Genomic DNA, 21,476 nt, shown 5'->3' on the forward strand with positions numbered 1-21,476 from the left:
GCTTCGGCCATGGGGCTTCAGGCTCCATCGAAGCAGTGGCAGGCTCTGGTTCAGGCTCCGGCTCCAGGCTCACCATCCCCTATCCGCCCCCCACATTGTCGATGGGCACCACTGCTTCCCTGCCCACCTCCCCATCCAGGGCTTAATTTGTCCCAGGGCTTTCTAGTATTGAGTAAGATTGCTGTGAAAAGTGATATTAACAAAGATACAAATATCACTTCACAGCAGAAGACTTACCAGCTAGCAAGTTTAAGGGGGAAAAAAGCACAACCAAAAGAAAAAAAAAAAACAAAAAAGGCAAGAACATGCAAAGCACCTTATTTGTGTTTCTATTCTCTTTATGTCCAATAAAGAATAGAGACAACTGTCAATTTTTATTACTGAGTCTGAAAAAACCCTACATAAATAAATTACAATGATTTGGACATGTATATGTGCATATTTATTTGTTTTTCCTAAAGTTAATTAAATATTTTAGGAAAAAATTGTCAGCATGGCCACCAGCCAGAGTTGATGGCCACATTCTGAGGCCACCAAAAAAATTTGTTTGAGAACCTCTGCGCCCTGTCCTTGATCTTCACCCTGTGAATCAACGGCACTGGCAGGAAGGCATACATCAAAGTTCCTGACCACGGGATGAGAAATGCGTCTGACAGGGAGGCCCATCCCATCCCCAGGATCGAACAGAACATGTGGCATTTCCTGTTCTGCCTGGACTTGAAAAGGTCCACCTGGGGAGTCCCCCACTTCTGGAAAATTGTATTGACCACCTCCGGATGGAGCGACCACTTGTGGCAAGATGAGAAGGTCCAGCTGAAGTGATCCGCTAATACACTCCTGGTCCTGGGCAGGTGTGTGGCTACAGATGAACAGCATGCCACACACAACAAGTCCCACAGGCAGACTTCTGTGTAAAGGGCTGACAACCTGGTTCCACCCTGTATGTTGATTTAATAAATTGCAGCAGTATTGTCCGTCAGGACCTGCACCACCTTGCCCTTCAAGTGGGGCAAGCAAGACTGACAGGACAGGCGAACCGCTCCGAGCTCCCCGACGTTGATATGGAGAGCCAGATCGTCCTGCAACCTGTGGCCCTGCATGCTGAGCTCGCCTAGATGGGCTCCCCAGCTCAAGTCCGAAGCATAAGAGACCAGGGTCAGCGATGGAGCTGCAAAGAGAACTTCCTCCAGCACCGACCTGGGGTCCAACCACCAATCCAGGGATGACCGGATGTGATCTGGCACCCTGACTACCCGGTCTAGGTCATGCCTGTTGGGGACATAGACTGATGCCAGCTATGCTTGCAGAGGCCGGAGTTGGAGCCAGACAACTGACCATGTATGTACATGCAGCCATGTGGCCCAACCACCGCAGGCAGATGTGTGCTGTGGTGAGTGGATGGTTTTTCACATGGGAGATCAGGTCTGATCTGGCTGAGAATTGCAGGGTATAGTCCCGAGATACTATCTCTAGCACCCAGCGGTCTGAAGTGATCTGCGACCAGGCCATATGGCAAGGACGAAGACGGTTGAGGAAAGAACAAGATGGATCCGGGGAGTTGACTGGATAGTCGCTCCGGAGAGCACCTTCAAAATGAGTGCTTCTGGCCCCAGGATGCTTTGCTGAGCCTGGATGCACAGGTGAGCGGGAGGTGGAGGGGCAGTGATGACTAAAGCTTGTGTCTATCACTTCTCCTTGCTGACCCCGTCAAGGTTGCCAAGACCTTCGTGGCAAGGACAGCCGGAACTGCCTCCTCACAGATTGTGGCGTATGCAGACCCAGCGAGCAAAGGGTGGCACGAGTATCCTTCAACCCATGCAGCCTCGCATCTGTCTGCTCTGCAAAGAGCCCATTCCCCTCAAATGAGAGGTCCTGGATTGAAGTCTGCATTTCTTGGGACACATCAGTAATCTGAAGTCAGAAGCTGTGCCTCATGACCACTGCTGATGTGACCACCCTAGCCGCAGAGTCAGCCATGACCCACGCCATTTGAAGAGAGCACCTCGCTGCTGCAGTACCCTCCTCCACCAGGGTGCCGAATTCCTGGGCCAAATCTTGGAGGAGGGACTCCTTGAATTTACGGAGGGAGTCCCATAAGTTAAAACTGTACCGGCCCAAGAGAGCCTGGCGGTTTGCCACCCGGAATTGCAGGCTGGCTGTCGAATACATTTTCCTCCTGAAAAGGTCCAGTCTTTTGGCCTCTTCATTTTTGGGGGTTGAACTGGTGTGCCCCTGCCTGTCCTCCTCATCGGCCGCAGAGATGACCAGTCAGCCTGGAGGTACTCGAACCCTTCAGAGATCTGTGGCATGGAGTTGGAGAGCGCTGCCTTGGCTCAGGAGATCGGCCATGCCCAACTGCCTGTGGAGGGTCTTGACAGCTGGCTTGCCCTCATATGGAGCCTTTGCTCCTTCCTGAGGCACACCAAGTGCCAGCAGTGCTGGTAGAGGCCTCTACTCTCTAAGCACTGGGAGAGCCTGGGAAGGTGTCGATCTCGCCACAAGTCTGGAACCCCTACTGCTCCCAGAAGTTGGCGGTGGATCCTTTGGGGGGGCTAAGGGCCCCGACTGGGGAGGCACATCCATGTGGCTCCAGTGTGGGTGGGCAGCCCGAACTGGGTCCTTTGCCTGGTACCGGGGAGCTGTGCTTCTTAGTCTTTCTAGGCACCAGTGCCAGGAGCGCGCTATGCACAGAGGCCAAAGTACCAGGGGCAGAGTCTGGCCGGGATGGCTCAGAAGCTGGTCGGAGGGCAGCCTCCAGGAGGAGAGCCCTCAAACAGATATCACGCTCTTTCTGGGTCGAAATTTTTTACAGATACGATACTTGTCCTTCACATATGATTCCCCCAAGCACCTGAGGCAACTGCTGTGTGGGTCAGTAACAGGCATAGGCCTGTTGTAATCCAAGCAAGGCTTAAACCCCGGAGACTGGAGTATGCCCTGGCTGGGGTGAAGTCCCCAATAGGACTCTAGCGTTCAGTAGTTGCGAAGGGTAGTTAGAAGTGAATTACTATAAACAAACTATTTACAAGGCCCTAAGGCTCAAAGTCAGAAGAGCCGAAATCGCTAGCCCTTGCTATGCAAGGAAAGGTGGTCTGACTAACTACCATCGGTGGTAAGAAGGAATAGAGGGCATAAGGCTGGTGGCGCCTGATATACCGACACATGAATGTGGCACTCAAGGGAGCACCACAGTTGACCCCAAGGCAAAAATCTCCGACGACCGTGCATGTAGACGCCTAGAATGGAATCGACATAAGCAAAGACTTGAAGAACCGACCTTTTAGAGGAATGAAGATGTGCAGAAAACTAAAAATTCATTTTCCACATCTGAGAATTAATTCTGTATTTGGCTCCTGTACTGGGAAAGGCATTTGTATGTTTAATCTTATTCTATTTCAGCATCAAACATAAAGGAATGAATAAATATGAGTAAAGCCATGTCCACACTAGAGAGCTTGCAGTGACAACAGCTGTACCAATGCAGCTGCACTGCTGTAAGATCTCTCGTGTAGTCACTCTATGCTAACGCGAGACAGCTCTCCCATCAACATAATTAAACCACCCCTAACAAGCAGCAGTAGCTATGTTGGCAGGAGAAGCTCTCCTGCTGACACAGCGCTGTGCACACTACCACTTATGCCGGCAAAACGTATGTTGCTCAGGGATGTGTTTTCTCACACGCCAAGCAAGATACATTTTGCCGACATAAGTGGTAGTATAGACGTGGCCTAAGTGAAATGCAGAAAATTATATGTTGATGTAATGTTAAGATAGAGATTCAAGTCCCCAAAAGGCTATGAAATTCAAAAAGTTAGAGTTCTCATTTAACTCAGCTATACTGCATATGTCCAGTACCAAGGGTGAAATTCATCCAACCGTAGAGCGCCTTCCTGGGCCCATGCATTAATCACTTAACCGACATACCAAGGATCACAACTGGTCTTGGGTTCTACACTGATCCCTCAGCCACAGTCCTCATTATATCAGCTGATTTGATTCTTCATTAAGTTTAAACACAGCTGTGAACACAAGGTCTGAGACAGTGACTGGAAGAATGCAAATCCAAGTCTCCCACTCTCTCTATCCAATTACTCCAATAGTAACCCTTCCCCTAAGTAGTATGAATTATATTCTGTCATCAAGCCAGGGAGACATTTCAGTATGCACACACAGGCAGATGAGGTTTTCTTTAGAATGATGTACAATAGTTAGTAAATGCATTGAAAGTTTAGTACTTTTAAAAGCAGCAGCTTTTTTGTTGTGGTGATGGGGGGGATGGGAGAAAAATATTTTCATGTTTATTTTATTCTATAACCTTAGACCTTGACTCACTTACCTTCCACTTGTCCATCTTCTGCAACCTCCATTTTGTGCTTAATTTCTTTTTGTGAATCTTGCTGCATGTTTTCTCTTTGCTGCTTGGTTTGTTGCATAGTGTGAATCTTCCAGAGTTCACGAAGCTCTTCAACGTCTATGTCTGAATCTCGAGTTAGTTCTTTCACTAGTTTTCCCTTGGTAACGGTCTCTTTTTTTTGAGAGTCTGTGATGTCTTCACAAAGTAGACATTGCTCTTTTATCTCACACTCTCTTTTGTGTGTTTTCTCTAGTGTGGAATCCTGATCAATGACTACATCTACATCTGTGTCACATCCTTTACTGGATTGCATTTCTTGCAAAGATTGTTGATGGGCATCTGTAACTTTTTCCCCTACAGTGTCCTCTCCCTCCTGTATTGCCATTTCAACAGTTTCTGAACTCACAATATGGGTAACAAACCCACTGTCACTTACAGGCAGGTCGACACTGGATTTTAAGTCATTGGGAACATCAGTTGAGTCTGAAATTATTGTTAAACATTCTGCGCTAGTTTGATTTATTGTTTGGACAGATTCTGATGAGGCGCCAGAAGATTTGTCTTGTCGAAGCTCATCTGAAGAAACAAGTTCCTCGCATATTGGAGAGAGTTCCGATTCTGTGAACACATCCTCCGAAAGAGACTCCTCTGTGCTCCGAGGGGCTGTGCTGGCACTGTCATTCCCTGTATCCCGAACCCTTGAATCCATTTCATCTGTATTGCTTCTTGTAATTTTCTTGAAATGGCAGAGGTCCCTTACAGATAATGGTTCTACATCTCTGTGAAGCAAAGGAGAGTCCAAGTTATCACCACAAAGTGCCTTTTATTCTGTCTACAACAGAATCTTTTGCCAGTTTAGTAACATCAGTTATTGGGGTTTTTATTTTTTTTGGAGGAGGTGCAGGAGAGGGGAGCAACACTTATATACCAGCAAAGGCTCTAGTATAGACAGTTATACTGACATAATGTGCTTTTGTCACTCAAGGAACTAGTACACTAGGAGGATGTGTTAGTATAGTCGATTTAGACCTGGCCAAATACAAAAGGTACATTACAGTAAAGTATAAAGCTGACCATTTATTCACAGGGTAAGACACCAACACTATGTATTACCAATCTGAAGGTAGAGGTTTCAGAATAAACTAGCACAAGTGGTGCTAGGATATGGAGTACCAGGAGAAGATGGGGACAATAAGTATATATTTACTTGTATTTTTTGCAGTCAGAAGTAAACAAAACAAAGTTCTAGAAAGTGCCTGTTGTCTAGTGCCTTATGGGAAGTCTGTGCCCTAAGTTCCCATCCTCTGCGGAAAGAAGCAAAAAACCGCACCTTCCATTTGAAAGGCATCTTCAGAACATTTTATCCCACAATACATATATCAAATGAATTAAATTCCTAGTAAGATTCAGATTCCATTACTAGTACAGGTAACATCTTCTTTAAGTATATATTGTATAATTGTTAAGATAGGAGGTTGGAATTAAGTTTCAGCCTGCATTTCAGATTAAGGCCTTGTCTACTCTACCAGGGTAAGTCGACCTAAGTCATGCTACTCCAGCTACACAAATAATGTAGCTGGAGTCGAAGTAGCTTAGGTCGACTTACTGCGGTGTCTACACCGAGCTGCGTCGACGGGAGATGGTCTCGCGTCGACTTACCTTACTCCTCTCGTTCCGGTAGAATACTGGAGTTGACTGGAGAGTGCTCTGCAGTCAATTTAGCGGGTCTTCACTAGACCTGCTAAATCAACCCCCACTGCATCGATCACAGCAGTGTCGATCCTTGGTAAGTGTAGACATGGCCTTATAATGCTTAGGTAGTAAGCTATGAATTAAAGTGTGTTTGGATGGTAATGTCCTAAACTGACAATTTCCTCAATTTAGTTACTGATAGGAAATGCATTTAAGCAATCTTAATGCTCAGTCACCAAAATCTGTATGGAATATAAATACTGCTAAATATATTCCTTGCAAGCCTCAGCATATATTTGATCTTAACTAAATCAAAAGATGCCTCACGCCTACACAGACTGACATGAGCCCTTTAGCTTTTGTGAATTCTAAATTCCTTACAAAAAAAGTTGGCGCAAGGTCTCAGATTTTTATTGTTGAAGCTTACAAAATTGAATGAGTTTTTGAAATGAGGAGGAGGGGGAAAGCAATTCTTCAAGTAGATAATCAGGAGAGAATCTGCAGAAGCAGAAATAAATGAGAAATAGGAAAGCCAATCAGAAGTGATCTTTAACCAAATTAAATAGTTTGCTAATCTAATTTAGCTACTGCTACCACAGTTCCAGATAAAGATTTTTTTTGAATTTGAGTCTCATGCTGCTGCGATTTTACAAACATGACTCACTTTTTCAGGAGCCATAGCATAGCAGCATTTGGATTGCCACTATAGTAATGGGGCTGTCAGAGGTTTGGGTTCTATTTAGATGTTTACAACTAAGATAGCGACATGACACACAAGGATTTTACAGAAGGCAGGTGTGAATTTTTACATATTCCTTTTTTAATTCCACAAACTGTAAGGTGACAAAGCATATAGACTATAGAACATGAAAAGCGTCCTCTCTCCAGGAGTTATGATCTGAACATAAATGCCTCTGAAGCCATCTTACTTTGTAAATGTGTAATTCTGAGCTCAGACACTAGGAAAAATTAATGTAATAGTAAAAGAAAAAAAAAATCAGCTTTCCAGCTGCAGTATTTACATTTGGAAACCAGTAACAAAAGAAATGAGATTCCAGAGCCAATATCTGAAAAATCTTCTCAAGCCTATACAGTTTCTTTTAAGGTACTTTTGCTATGTGTAAATATGTAGATCATTATTATACTGGCCCAATGAACGTACTGGGAATACAGTAACTCCTCACTTAATGCTGTAGTTATGTTCCTGAAAAATGTGACATTAAGTGAAACGATGTTAAGCGAATCCGATTTCCCCATAAGAATTAATATAAATGGGGGGGTGGGGGGAGGAGGTGGTGTTAGGTTCCAGGGAATTTTTTTTTTGGACAGAAAAAAGGCATTATGTACATTTTAAACAAACAACTTAATACAGGCATAAGTTTTAAACAATTTTAAAGAAACAATTTAATACTACAATAATCATTGCTGAGTATGAAGCAATGGGAGGTGCCCCCACCTTACCCCACACAGGCACAGCCCACTGGCTCTGCAGACAATGAGGCAGGCAAAGAGGCTGAAGGTGCCATAGGCTAGGAGAAGCACATTGTGTAGCAGCAGCTGCAGCTTCCCCTACTGTGTAAGCACCGGGGGCAAAGGGGATCAACCCTCAGCCTGCCCACTCCATCCCCTCCCCCAGGCCTCCACCCGTAACCCACCTCTTCTCCCCTGGCTGTCCCCTTTATTCCACATGCCTCATCCTCGCTCCTCCCCCCTTCTTCCCCTACCTCCTGCCCACAGCAAATCAGCTGCTTTGTGGCGTTCAGGAGGCAGGGGAAGCCTGCACGCTGAGTCCTCGCTCCTTCCCCCTCCCTCCTGAATGTTGCAAACCAGCTGATTGCTGCGGGCAGGAGGCGGTGGGAGGAGTGGGAAGGCACTGACACGCATGCGGGGTCTGCCAGCAGGCGGGAGGTGCTGCGGGGGGGGGGGGGGGCGCAGGGGAGCTGATCGCGGGTCTGCCAGCTGTGGACAAAGCAGGCAGCCAAACGACATTATAGCAGAACATTACTGTCATAAATATAAAGGGAAGGGTAAACCCCTTTAAAATCCCTCCTGGCCAGAGGAAAAATCCTCTCACCTATAAAGGGTTAAGAAGCTAAAGGTAACCTCGCTGGCTCCTGACCAAAATGACCAATAAGGAGACAAGATACTTTCAAAAGCTGGGAGGAGGGAGAGAAACAAAGGGTCTGTGTCTGTCTATATGCTGCTTTTGCCGGGGATAGAACAGGAATGGAGTCTTAGAACTTTTAGTAAGTAATCTAGCTAGGTATGCGTTAGATTATGATTTCTTTAAATGGCTGAGAAAAGAACTGTGCTGAATAGAATGACTATTTCTGTCTGTGTGTCTTTTTTGTAACTTAAGGTTTTGCCTAGAGGGATTCTCTATGTTTTGACTCTAATTACCCTGTAAGGTATCTACCATCCTGATTTTACAGGGGTGATTCCTTTACTTCTATTTACTTCTATTTCTATTAAAAGTCTTCTTGTAAGAAAACTGAATGCTTTTTCATTGTTCTCAGATCCAAGGGTTTGGGTCTGTGGTCACCTATGCAAATTGGTGAGGATTTTTACCAAACCTTTCCCAGGAAGTGGGGTGCAAGGGTTGGGAGGATTCTGGGGGGAAAGACGTGTCCAAACTACGTTTCCCAATAAACCCAGTTAGAGTTTGGTGGTGGCAGTGGATATTCCAAGGACAAAGGATAAAATTAATTTGTACCTTGGGGAAGTTTTAACCTAAGCTGGTAAAAGTAAGCTTAGGAGGTTTTCATGCAGGTCCCCACATCTGTACCCTAGAGTTCAGAGTGGGGGAGGAACCTTGACAATTGCACAACTTTAAACAGCATGTTCTGTAATGGAGCAGGGACGTAAGATCAAAACAACGTTAAGGGAGAGGATGTTAAGTGGGGAATTACTGTATGTCCTATTAGTCTTATTGGGAGTTCTGTTAGTCCACAATGCTATTCAATGACACTGCATTCAGGCTGAATGGCTAGTAAACTTGAAAGGATTCCTCCAATTTCTTAAAATGAATAGGAAAATGACTGGATCATCACTCAGTTCTTTATGCCTTTCTGAGCTTCAGCTGCCTGATTCAGGGACTGGCTCCAGTTGTAAACACATCTAAAACATCGGGCACACCCATAGTACCACATATGCTATAAACAAACAAGTTTAAATTTTGAAATGTTGTAAAAACACGAGGCTGAAGAAACACTAATATCACTTAGGTGTCAAGCACAGAAAGAAAGATGAAGTGCAACTCTAAATATTATGATGAAATAGTCATTCCAGAGAAACCTGGAAGACAGCAATGCTTTGGAAAACTCAGCAAAGTACACCAAAGATTCATATGTAGGCAGAAGTGATTTCGGGCAATAACAAAGCAGCATCAAGATGATAGTCCCCATCTAACTCAGCTCTGAAGAGACCAGACCTGAAATACTGCATTCAGTTCTCAGCAATTCATTATTAGGCACGGAACCTCCCACCTACTTATCAAAGAAAAAAATAAAATGAGTGAGGGGCTAGAGATATTAACTCACTAGGAAAAAATAAGAGTTAAATACATATAGCTTTCTCTAACTAGGGTTGGGAGAGTGACACAGTAGTACAAATAAACACTAAGAAGGGAAAGAAATGTTAACAACAATATAAGGTGCTCTGAACTAGGAGTAATAGGATGAAACTGAAGCCAGACTTTCTTAAATATCAGGAAGGACTTCTCAACAAAGATCTTCTGGGAGATTTCACAACTCTCCCTTTCTCCACCCAATTACGCAGCACAGTTAAATTTGCTATAAAGAGACTCATAATTTTCATGAGACATTTTGGGTCATTTTTATAGCTTCTTTATACCACCTCTATGTCATTACAAGCCCTATAATTCAGTTTGTCCAGAGGACATTGGAAGCCAACCAGAAACAAAGTCTTTTAGAGCCACAGAGAATGCAGCATAGCTAGACAAGTGCATCTCAACGTACCAGCAATTGTGTAGCCTGACTGTCCCTATTTTACCATGCTGCAGAATGTCTCCTTGGGCAAAATTATAAAGGTATTTCCTGGGTTCTTGAGACCCATTACTTAACTTGTAGAGCAAAGAGGGAGCATCTGATGGTAGAGAATAAAGGAAATTGAATTGCAAATTTCATTGTAGGTACTTATATCACTCCCCTTCTACCCAACATCCAAGTGCCGTACAAGTAGAGAGCTGGTTGGGAATGTTTGGCAAATTATTTTTCAGTCAAAAAACACTGATTCATTGAAACCAAGACTTTTCACTGCTATGGGATGACTTCCATGAATTTCTTCACTTGAAACTTTTTTTTTTTTTTTTTTTTTAAATTAAATTGAAGTGGCCCATTTTGATATTTTCTAAACAAATAATTCAAGTTTCTTGGTATGAATCTACTTTGTTTCTAAATTTAAGACTATTAGAGGGGAAAATTTTTACATTTAAATGGTGAAAATTGAAATATGGTAGTATGTTTTAAGTGACCTGAACTGAATTTTCTGGCTTGTCAATTTGTGAAAATTTTCAAGATTTCAACTTTTCACCCCAATAAAGGGACAGTAACATTTTTTTAAAATCCCAAATATTTTCCCAGGACAGGAAAACCATTTCCTGCCCAGCTCTACTCACAAACAATGAATTTTGAGTATGTTAGCACTCTAAGACCAAAATATTCACACTCAAGTGCCTACTCCATATCTGTATGCACACACCTGATTTTTAGGAAGTACTTACTTTGACACCATAAAGATGAAAGCAAGTTGCCTAGTTTTATAAGATCCAGTTTTGAAATTTTTGGCTTAAATTTTTGACTGCGGAGTTGCAGACTTCTTGCATAAACCCTGATTTACTCTAAGAGTGAGCCACAAATTCTAAACCCCCATTTTCATTCTTTTGGCTTACAGAACTTGTGACAGAAAAACCAAAGTCTACAGCTCAGATTTCTCAGGATCTTTGGCATGTTGTTTTGCAGTAGATTTTTAAAGAAGTGGATTTCAAAGTTAATACGTCTTGGAACACACACCCACACAAGTTACAGTGACCTAAGCGCTTGTGTGGACAGCACTATGTTGGCGGGAGAGCTTCTTCCCTACGACACAGTTACACCCAGTCGCAGGGGCTGGGGTAATTAAATAAAGAGGAGAGCTCTCCCGTCAGCTTAGAGCGTCTGCACAGAGTTGCGCCGCTGTAAGCTCTGTAGTGTAGCCACAGCCAAAATCTAACTTCAGTTTTCCCTCTGAAAATGTACGTGGTTTGAAAAAAATACATTTGAACAGATGTTACAGATGGCATTTTGATCCACATCATCTGGTTATCTTCCTCTGGCATTTTTTCAAAGACACAGTATTGCTTTACCTTTGACTTACAACACAAGAATTTATGTTAATTCGTTAACAAGGCACTTTTGAAAGAGTTACACGTAGGAAGTAAACAGCCTAAAAAGATATCCTGTAAAGTGTTTGTGCCCTTCTGTTTTATGATTTCTAAGAGTAGCCCGATTTTTTAAAAAGTTCTGCTTGTTTTAATGTTAAGATAGTCAGGTCTCATTTACTCTGTTTTTGATCAAAATATGGACAACTGGAGAACTAGCAGGATAACACCAATTGACTAAAATAAACCCAAAGAAATTGAGAGGAAGGAATTTGGGGACAGACTATTTAAAGCTTTATAAACAAAAACTAAAAAGCCCCACGCTTATTACATAATGAACATTTAGGAAAAAGGCTCTTTGCTTAAGCTTCAGACTCCTTTTATACATCGATTGACATTAGGGTGAGAAAGATCCTGCTCCATTTTCCCGTGCTCCAGCATTTATATGGATAATGAATCCTTTATTTTGCTGTTCACTGTATTCCTGATACTACTTTAAAAAAAATAGAGGCAGAAAAAAAATTCAGTCCCGTTTATACTTCACAAAAAAAAAAAAAAAAAAAGGAGGCACGTTTGCTTCTTTGGAATTCAACCATGAAGCATATAACTAAGATTTCTATCTAAAATTACTCAAGGATTTCGGGCCATTTCAAAACTACTGTGTTTTGCAGTGGTCACCATCAAATAGTTAGTTTGTTAACCATTAGAATAGGAAAGCAATTGTAAATATGGGGCAAAAATATATTAACTATTGCCAAATGCTAACTTTCTAAATAGTTGATGATGCCCAGGAGATGAGGAAGCTAAAATTCATTTGATGTATGTAGAACATACAATAAACCAAGAAAATGAAAATAATAAAGCAGTTTTCCAGGTCTCTCCAAGTTAATCTTGGATATTCTCAAAAAAAGTTTACTCTGTTTTACTATATAGTTACTAACGCAGATGCTATACAACTTTTTGCCAAGTTTTACAAATACTAGTCTATCTTACATGGGTAACGAATCCTTTATTTTGCTGTCCACAATTTCTTTATACAGAGCAGCTGACATCACTTCTTCCATTGGACACATGATGCCATACTCTTCACAGCCGTTCTCTTGGACCATAGGATCAGTTTTATGTGGATCAAACATTATGTTATTTGGCGTCACTAGCAGCACACCATTGACCGAACCCTAAAATGAGAGGGAAAAAAAGTGATAAAGGTTTCCTTCAAGTTTTAGTTTATCCTCAGTTCTTTAACTAAAGAAAACTACTTTGAAAAACCTTTCCTACGAGAATAGCATCTTTTCTGTGGTTTGTCCATCCTAAAGTAAACTTTGCTAGCTAACAATAGTGCCACAACACCTTCTTGTGCTCTGCAACCAAACAAACAAGTCCCTATAGTTGAAGATAATACCTTCTCTCTTCAAGTAGATGTAGACCATTGCTGCCCATTTTTCAGGACAAAAAAATCTCAACTCTTCCCTACTTGATGGCACTACACACTAGTTGTGCTGTTGAGTGTGTTCAAGAATTCCAGCAAGCATGCTAAGCAAAGCCTCAGCAATGAGGAGATGTTAGTCTACAGATGGTGACCATAAGGATCTGAGTAAGCTTCAGAAGAAACTTAAGAGTCATTGTTTCAGAGGTTTGCTGCTTGACCCTTCTCAGAGTTGTCCAGTTCAGAGGTAAGCCAGAGAGAGCATTTTATGCTAGCCATTTGCCTCTGCTTCCCCTCATACTAAGTGGCAGAAGTACAGGTACCTCTACACTGCAAGAGACGACCTGCAGCAGTGAGTATTAGAGCTTGGGTGAACTGAAAATAGCAGTGTAGATGTTTGGACTCAGGCCTGTCCTCTGAGACCTGGCAAGGGAGGATTTTTTGCCCCATCGCAAGAGCCCAAGTCTAGATCTTCTTTTGCAGTGTTGACATACCCTATGTGTCTGGCATAAACCTCTCTGGTTTTCCTAATTGATGGACCCATCAATCAGGTAATTATAAAGAAATAATGCATGTAATAAATACTTTATGTTGTATTTTGTAAAAAGATATTTTTACTTTTACATTATTAAATCTAACATATTACAAAATAAAGTTCCCTTAAAATGTTACACTAAATATCCCTTTGGTTCAATGCATGCAAGAGATAATTAAGTGATTTCTAAAAATTTAAAAGCTAATACAAACAGACACCAAAGAGTAATAATGTTTGTCACTAATATAACAGATTACATTAGATATTTTAGATATTCTGGTGTTTTTGTTTTGAAATCACAAATTCATACAGAGCCTCAATCCTTCACCACTGAAATTCAGCCACCTCCTAGGTGAGATACTGAAACTGTTTAATAAGCTAAACCTCTTTTCTGAAAGTTTCTAACAAAACAACTAAGATTACTATAAGAAAGATTAGAGAATATTTTTCAATTTTGCTTTGCGTATTTCCTGGCACTTTATATATAGCTAAGTTTCACTGTTTCTCCTTCAGCCATTCATCATCTTCTGCCCATCTGTGTGGGTTTTCCACCAACCCACACAACAGGGGGAAAAATATACACATTATAAAAATAGGAAAGTGAGTTGTAAATAGCATAACATTGGTAGAGGAAACTGAAGAGATGGCATAGTACCTTTAAAACTATTTCTGTTTTTTTTTTTTTTTAAGTGATTAGACTTCAAGTTGACAATGTCTTTTAAATGAATAGTTCACAGGCACACTACATATTCAGGGATTTAACATCTTTTGTGATAAAGTAAAGCATTTAGATGGGCAAAAGTGGCATTAGGAAGTGAAATTTGCTCCATTTACAAGATCACTCCCCTTCTCCATCTCCCCCCACCCAACTACAGGTTCTGTAAACTCAACCTATAATACATACAAAGAGTAGTGTTGTTTCAGATTCCCGCATAATCAACAAAAAGACTGTGCAACTGCAATTTTAGTAACAACTCCACTGATGTGAGACAGAAGAGACTTTACTTAGCACCACAAGGCACCCAGAGTTGTGGGAGAATAAAGGCTTTTTTGCTAGTAAAGTAAAGAACCAAACTGCACAAAGACCAAATCTGCTGAAGAAAAGCGATGGCATTTTTACACTCACTTCTTTTAAAGCATGGAAGTACATTAATCTCTACCAATGGTTAAGTCTTTTCTGAAAGGCAGCACCTCTAGCAGTTCAGCATCCTACAAACAATTTACACAAAGGATATTGCTGCAGCTTAATCCTAAGGATTTTAATTTATTTATTTTTAAGTGTGGCCAGAGCCCAGAGCAGAGAAAGCAAAGATCATGGTTCCTGGGGTGCCAGGAAACAGAAGCCAAACTCTGGATTCAGAGAGAAGGCCAACACAGGATTATGAGGTTCTAAGTAGTAACCACAGTTAAACATTTAGATCAGATCTAGACTACAGACCATTCTGTAGTCTGTCTCTAAGAGAAGAAAGCCTTGCAATTACTTGGATGGTGGCCAAAAATATACCTAGGATTTTTATACTGCTTACTTTGCTGTAGTACTTAAGTGCATGTACAGCAGTCACACAAGTCTTCCCCAAAAGTTTACCATCGCAGAGGTAAAAAAAAGGAAAGTCCGCACTGGAATGGAACATCAGAATCAGGATATTCAGAGGGGCAACATTTTTCAGAGTAGCAGCTGTGTTAGTCTGTGTCTGCAAAAAGAAAAGGAGGACTTGTGGCACCTTAGAGACTAACAAATTTATTTGAGCATAAGCTTTCGTGAGCTACAGCTCTTAAAACCGATCTCAAAATACGTAACAACTCTGAAATAGTATTCTTTAAATCCTGGTCTTAAGGAGAGTAGAGAGTTAACTAGATATGGATACTCATTGCTTGAGACTAACTTTGTAGCCTGGTCGACAGTGAACAGAAAATTACTTAAAAAATTAAGCTGGCAAAGATACAGAAGTGAGTGAGGATTTAAAAGAAAAAGGTAACCCCAAATTCAAGCCCAGCAAGTCTACTTTATGGCTTTCAACATAATCTAAGCTCTCCATCAATCATGCCTCATTTCATCATCTTCAGGACAATCAACACTGTGAACAGTGCATCCGATGAAGTGAGCTGTAGCTCACAAAAGCTTATGCTCAAATAAATTGGTTAGTCGCTAAAGGTGCCACAAGTACTCCTTTTCTTACTGTGAACAGTGAGGCCGCATAGTCTCATGAGCAAAAGAACTTTGGGGAAACGACGCCAAACCCTTAAAAAAAATCTGATTTGTTGTACTATAGCCTGCACTGGGACATTCACATTTCCAGGATTGGATCTTTATCTCTACTTGGGCTGTTTACTACCCTAAGCTCTTCCTTACTGGATCAAGGACACAGTGTTGAAGGACCCAAAATGCCCACACTAAAAGCAAAGCATTTTTCATTAGTGTTCAGTTGTCATCTTGACGGTTATTGCCTACACTGACAAACTGCTCAGCTTTATTTAAAGTGGAGAAACATATACATGCTCTCAGTTATGGATTCTCAGACACTTCAAGAAAGTCATGAAAGTTTACCAGGCCAGGTAGAACCCTCTCAACCCCACATCTGCCACTTTTTAACATGATGGTGAAAAACAAAAATACAAGTGCTATTTCACTCACCAATAAGAAAAACAGATTTCAAATCATCAAGACAAAATAATTTTGCAAGCCATTTTTATGCTGGTTAAGGGAATCCTAGAGACTAAAACAGTATCCAAAAGGGTACGTGCGAAGAATCAGCTGTATGTTTACTTCTGCTAAAGTTCACTTTGCCACATACTGACAAGCATGTTTTTCACATTTACTAGGTATTACCACAATAGCTAAAACAGTTTGCCTCAATTTACTCCAGAGAAGTATCAAGGACAAAATTTATTTCAAAGATAAAGTTTTGACGAACTTGGATAGGACTTTGTTTTTATAAGCTAATCACTGAGGCACAGAGGATTATAAATGCACTCTTTCTGCTGGTGGGCCTACAGCCAACATGAAAATCTGTGAATACCCTTGGGGAAGAGGACAAACTCAAAGAAAGGGCGTTGTATTGTACTTGGAGATTTCCCAAAACAAATCAAAAAGATACCAGTTGCCTTAGTCACCAAGTGTATCTTTAGGTAGCTGCCCTTGAAGTGCCTGGAAGACAAATTTTCCAGTTCTACAGCTGCAATACAAAAAGCTTGTGAGCCTCTAGTTTGGAAAAAAAAATGTTTCTGCTCCTCCCCTAAACGCCAATAGTTCAAGTCAGTCATTTAAGGTCTAACTCCAGCCAAGTACCCCATATTACAGGGCCTGGGGAGACAGTACAAGGGGAAAAAAAAAATCCTTGGAGGTCCTTAGATGTGCATTATAGACTTCCATAGTGTTCTTCGGCTCATGTTTAGCACAAGATGAACAGCTGACTCCAGACTCCTTGGATAAAGCAGACTTAGTGTAGGATTTCATAACTCTTGACCAAGAGCTGGCCCAGCTTTTTTGTTTTGTTTTAAGCAAACAAGTCTTGTTGGCAAGCTGTTTGCTGTGATTCAGCTATGCACCTGTAATGATTTCAGGGTTTATTTCTTTCTCTCACTGAAGAAAAACTAACTTGTGGCAGCTTCCTTATCTCTACAATAGAGAGCTTCAGCAGTTGAAAAGGAACACGTTGGCCCTCCAATGCATCACTAATACTTCCATCAGACTTTCCCATTTGTAATGTTACGGGGGTGACAACAAGCATTCTGTGCTGTGAAAGAAATCGCACAACCACTCCTCCTCAGGGATGCTAGTTTTGTCACAGCTTTCACAAAACCTTTACAGCTCTTCTGTATACAAACTAGGAGAGCTCACTCATTCCCATTAAATTCCTTTTCATACAGACTAAACACAAGTTGAACAAAGAAGCCTGTGTAATCGTGGATTTCTCAATAGCGGATGGTTCCTGATTTTACATTCTCTTCATTCAGATTTCTAACCTATACTAATAAGTCTGCTTTATTATATACACATTTGATTCATATTAGGGCTGTCAATTAATCCCATTTAACTCACACGATTAACTCCAAAAAATTAATCGCGGTTTTAATCGCACTGTTAAATAATAATAGAATACCAATTGAAATTTATTATAAATATTTTTGGATGTATTTCTACATTTTCAAATATATTGATTTAAATTACAACACAATACAAAGTGTACAGTGCTCATGTTATATTATTATTTTTAGTTAAAATATGTGCACTGTAAAAAAAAGATTTCCTGTAAATGTAAACAAACTTGTTTGCCTTAGCAATTGGCTGAACGAGCAGTAGGACTGAGTGGACTTGTACACTCTAAAGTTTTACATTGTTTTTGTTACATAACTACACTCAAAAACAAAACAAACAATCTACATATGTAAGCTGCACTTCCATGATAAACAGATCGTACTTCAGTACTTGTATGGTGTGAATTGAAAAATATTATTTCTTTTGTTTATCCTTTTACAATGCAAATATTTGTAGTAAAAATAATAAAATGAGCACTGTACACTTTGTATTCTATGTTGTAATTAAAAATCAATATATTTGAAAATGTAGAAAAACCATCCAAAAATATTTATAATAAATTTCAACTGGTATTCTATTAACAGTGTGATTAAAACTGATTAATTTTTTAATTGTTTGACAGCCCTAATTCATATACATTACACACAATAAGCTATAAATAGTTAATATAAACATACTGTGAATTTAGTATTCATTGAATGTGCCAAACTGATGGAACGTGAGACCATAGGTATGTACAGACTACCAACAGCAGTCAGGAAGCGCATGGAAACTTGTACTGCTACTGTTAGTGTCCCTACCAATGAACGAAGACCACCTTAGTGATGAGAACATAGTCTCAAGAGAAGTTAAGGCTTGAGTAGGCATAAAAACTGAACTATCAAATAGTGTGCTGCCAACTGTGCTGGTGGTTTTGCAACACACCCACCCCTCCCCACCCCTCTTTTCATATCTTATGGCCTAGTTTCTAGTCAATTCGTTATCTGATTGACAGAAAAGGAAGTTTTCTAACACATTAACACTAGCTCTGGATCCCAGTTTGTAAAAGTCCTATCCTATCACAGTTTTGTCTAAGGGTGACAGGGTTGATGGGAGGAACAAAAATACTTTGAGATGCAAATGTGACAAAAGGTTAACATAACTTGGTTGGATTACTGACGTGCAAAGCATGCAGGTCTCTGTTCCTCCTTTCAGCAACAGGATATCGTGCCTGGTGTGGAAAGCAAAACTCAAAGTAGGGCACTCATGAAATTCTGAGGGTCTATGGCACCAGGTCAGAAAGATGTGGGAGCATTCAGAGGATCTAGCCAGCTGGTAGCATGAGAATTTCTAATTATAGATTGGCTGATTCTCCTTGAGTGATGGGAGCTCTCTCTCAAATAATGGCTTGGGCTGTTCTAGCTCCTAATTAATTTGATTGATATAATGTGTGTGAGAGTGAAAGTGAGACACCCAGTTTACTATTCCTGAGGGAATTCTGCACCAATAATAAAAATTCTGTGCACAATATTTTAAAGTTCTACAAAATTTTGCATATTTTATTTGTCAATAAATAAATGTGGAGGCTCCAGCATGGCAGTGGGGAGCACAGGCCACTGGCTGCACAGAAGTGCAAGATGACCCTGCAACGCCCCTCTTTCCTCCCTCTCGACACAGACTCGGCGGTGAGCTGCACCCGACCCGGACACAATGCAAGAGTCGGGCCTGCCCCAGAAACACCCCAGGGCCCTACGTCTTCATGCCAGGTGCACCAAGATAGTAAGCAACAGGGACAGAGTCTCTCACCCACCCACCCCTGGCTTTCAATCTGGGTGTGGGGCAAACAGGCTCAGCTCAGCAGAATCCAAGTAGGGAGGGACTTAGTGTGTGTGGGAAAACCAGATGTGGTGTGAGAGGGTTCTGTGTGGGACAATCTGGGTATGGGTGGCTCAGTGGGGGGGTCCAGGTGTGGGGCAATGGGACTCTGCAGGGGAGTCCAGGTGAAGGTAGTTGGGGCTCAGCAGAGGGACTGGGACTTGGTGGGGTGGAGGTCTGGGTGAAGCTGGTTGTGGCTCACTGGGATGGGGATCCAGGTGCGGGGGACTCGTCGGGAGTCTCATCGGGGTGGAGGTTTGAGTGCAGGGGCCATCTGGGTGCAGAGGTGGGGGTCCAGATGCGTGTGTGGGGCAGCTTGGCAGTGGTACAGGTGCAGTGGGCGTTCTGGATGCTGAGGGCTTGGCGGGGGAGGGGGGGGAAAAAGAGAGATCAGGTGGAGAGGGGAGCAGCTCCCTGTACAGTGATTCCCCCGCCCCATAGGCGAGGAGTGATGGGGGCAAGAAGTGGGGAGGTGGAAGGGTACGGAGCTTAGAATCATAGAATATCAGGGTTGGAAGGGACCCCAGAAGGTCATCTAGTCCAACCCCCTGCTCGAAGCAGGACCAAGTCCCAGTTAGATCATCCCAGCCAGGGCTTTGTCAAGCCTGACCTTAAAAACCTCTAAGGAAGGAGATTCTACCACCTCCCTAGGTAACGCATTCCAGTGTTTCACCACCCTCTTAGTGAAAAAGTTTTTCCTAATATCCAATCTAAACCTCCCCCATTGCAACTTGAGACCATTACTCCTCGTTCTGTCATCTGCTACCATTGAGAACAGTCTAGAGCCATCCTCTTTGGAACCCCCTTTCAGGTAGTTGAAAGCAGCTATCAAATCCCCCCTCATTCTTCTCTTCTGCAGACTAAACAATCCCAGCTCCCTCAGCCTCTCCTCATAAGTCATGTGCTCTAGACCCCTAATCATTTTTGTTGCCCTTCGCTGGACTCTCTCCAATTTATCCACATCCTTCTTGTAGTGTGGGGCCCAAAACTGGACACAGTACTCCAGATGAGGCCTCACCAGTGTCGAATAGAGGGGAACGATCACGTCCCTCGATCTGCTCGCTATGCCCCTACTTATACATCCCAAAATGCCATTGGCCTTCTTGGCAACAAGGGCACACTGCTGACTCATATCCAGCTTCTCGTCCACTGTCACCCCTAGGTCCTTTTCCGCAGAACTGCTGCCTAGCCATTCGGTCCCTAGTCTGTAGCGGTGCATTGGATTCTTCCATCCTAAGTGCAGGACCCTGCACTTATCCTTATTGAACCTCATCAGATTTCTTTTGGCCCAAACCTCCAATTTGTCTAGGTCCTTCTGTATCCTATCCCTCCCCTCCAGCGTATCTACCACTCCTCCCAGTTTAGTATCATCCGCAAATTTGCTGGGAGTGCAATCCACACCATCCTCCAGATCATTTATGAAGATATTGAACAAAACCGGCCCCAGGACCGACCCCTGGGGCACTCCACTTGACACCGGCTGCCAACTAGACATGGAGCCATTGATCACTACCCGTTGAGCCCGACAATCTAGCCAGCTTTCTACCCACCTTATAGTGCATTCATCCAGCCCATACTTCTTTAACTTGCTGACAAGAATACTGTGGGAGACCGTGTCAAAAGCTTTGCTAAAGTCAAGAAACAATACATCCACTGCTTTCCCTTCATCCACAGAACCAGTAATCTCATCATAAAAGGCGATTAGATTAGTCAGGCATGACCTTCCCTTGGTGAATCCATGCTGACTGTTCCTGATCACTTTCCTCTCATGTAAGTGCTTCAGGATTGATTCTTTGAGGACCTGCTCCATGATTTTTCCAGGGAGTGAGGTGAGGCTGACTGGCCTGTAGTTCCCAGGATCCTCCTTCTTCCCTTTTTTGAAGATTGGCACTACATTAGCCTTTTTCCAGTCATCCGGGACTTCCCCCGTTCGCCACGAGTTTTCAAAGATAATGGCCAAGGGCTCTGCAATCACAGCCGCCAATTCCTTCAGCACTCTCGGATGCAACTCGTCCGGCCCCATGGACTTGTGCACGTCCAGCTTTTCTAAATAGTCCCTAACCACCTCTATCTCCACAGAGGGCTGGCCATCTCTTCCCCATTTTGTGATGCCCAGCGCAGTCTTGCAGTCCTGCAGTCAAGGAGATTTCTGGGGCTGCATCTTGCCTTGCCCTGGCTGCTCCATGCAGGGGAAGAATAAGT

The 21,476-nt window shown here is 42.4% G+C and overlaps 1 protein-coding gene across 13 annotated transcripts in view; it reads right to left on the bottom strand.

The window, feature by feature from the left end:
- Positions 1-21,476, bottom strand: part of OXR1 (oxidation resistance 1) — a 452,056-nt gene that overhangs the window by 68,642 nt on the left and 361,938 nt on the right. For 11 of the 13 annotated variants that reach the window (XM_043539189.1, XM_043539186.1, XM_043539185.1 and 8 more), the window contains 2 exons: positions 12,417-12,601; positions 4,337-5,133 (listed from right to left, as the gene is read on the bottom strand). In XM_043539189.1, coding sequence (XP_043395124.1) covers positions 4,337-5,133; positions 12,417-12,601 — 982 coding nt within the window. Of the gene's footprint in view, positions 1-4,336; positions 5,134-12,416; positions 12,602-14,910; positions 15,076-21,476 lie in introns of all 13 variants that reach the window. The other 2 variants (XM_043539183.1, XM_043539182.1) reach the window with 1 other exon arrangement.

The sequence above is a fragment of the Chelonia mydas genome, chromosome 2 (genome assembly GCF_015237465.2).
Source record: "Chelonia mydas isolate rCheMyd1 chromosome 2, rCheMyd1.pri.v2, whole genome shotgun sequence".
NCBI lineage: Eukaryota > Metazoa > Chordata > Testudines > Cheloniidae > Chelonia > Chelonia mydas.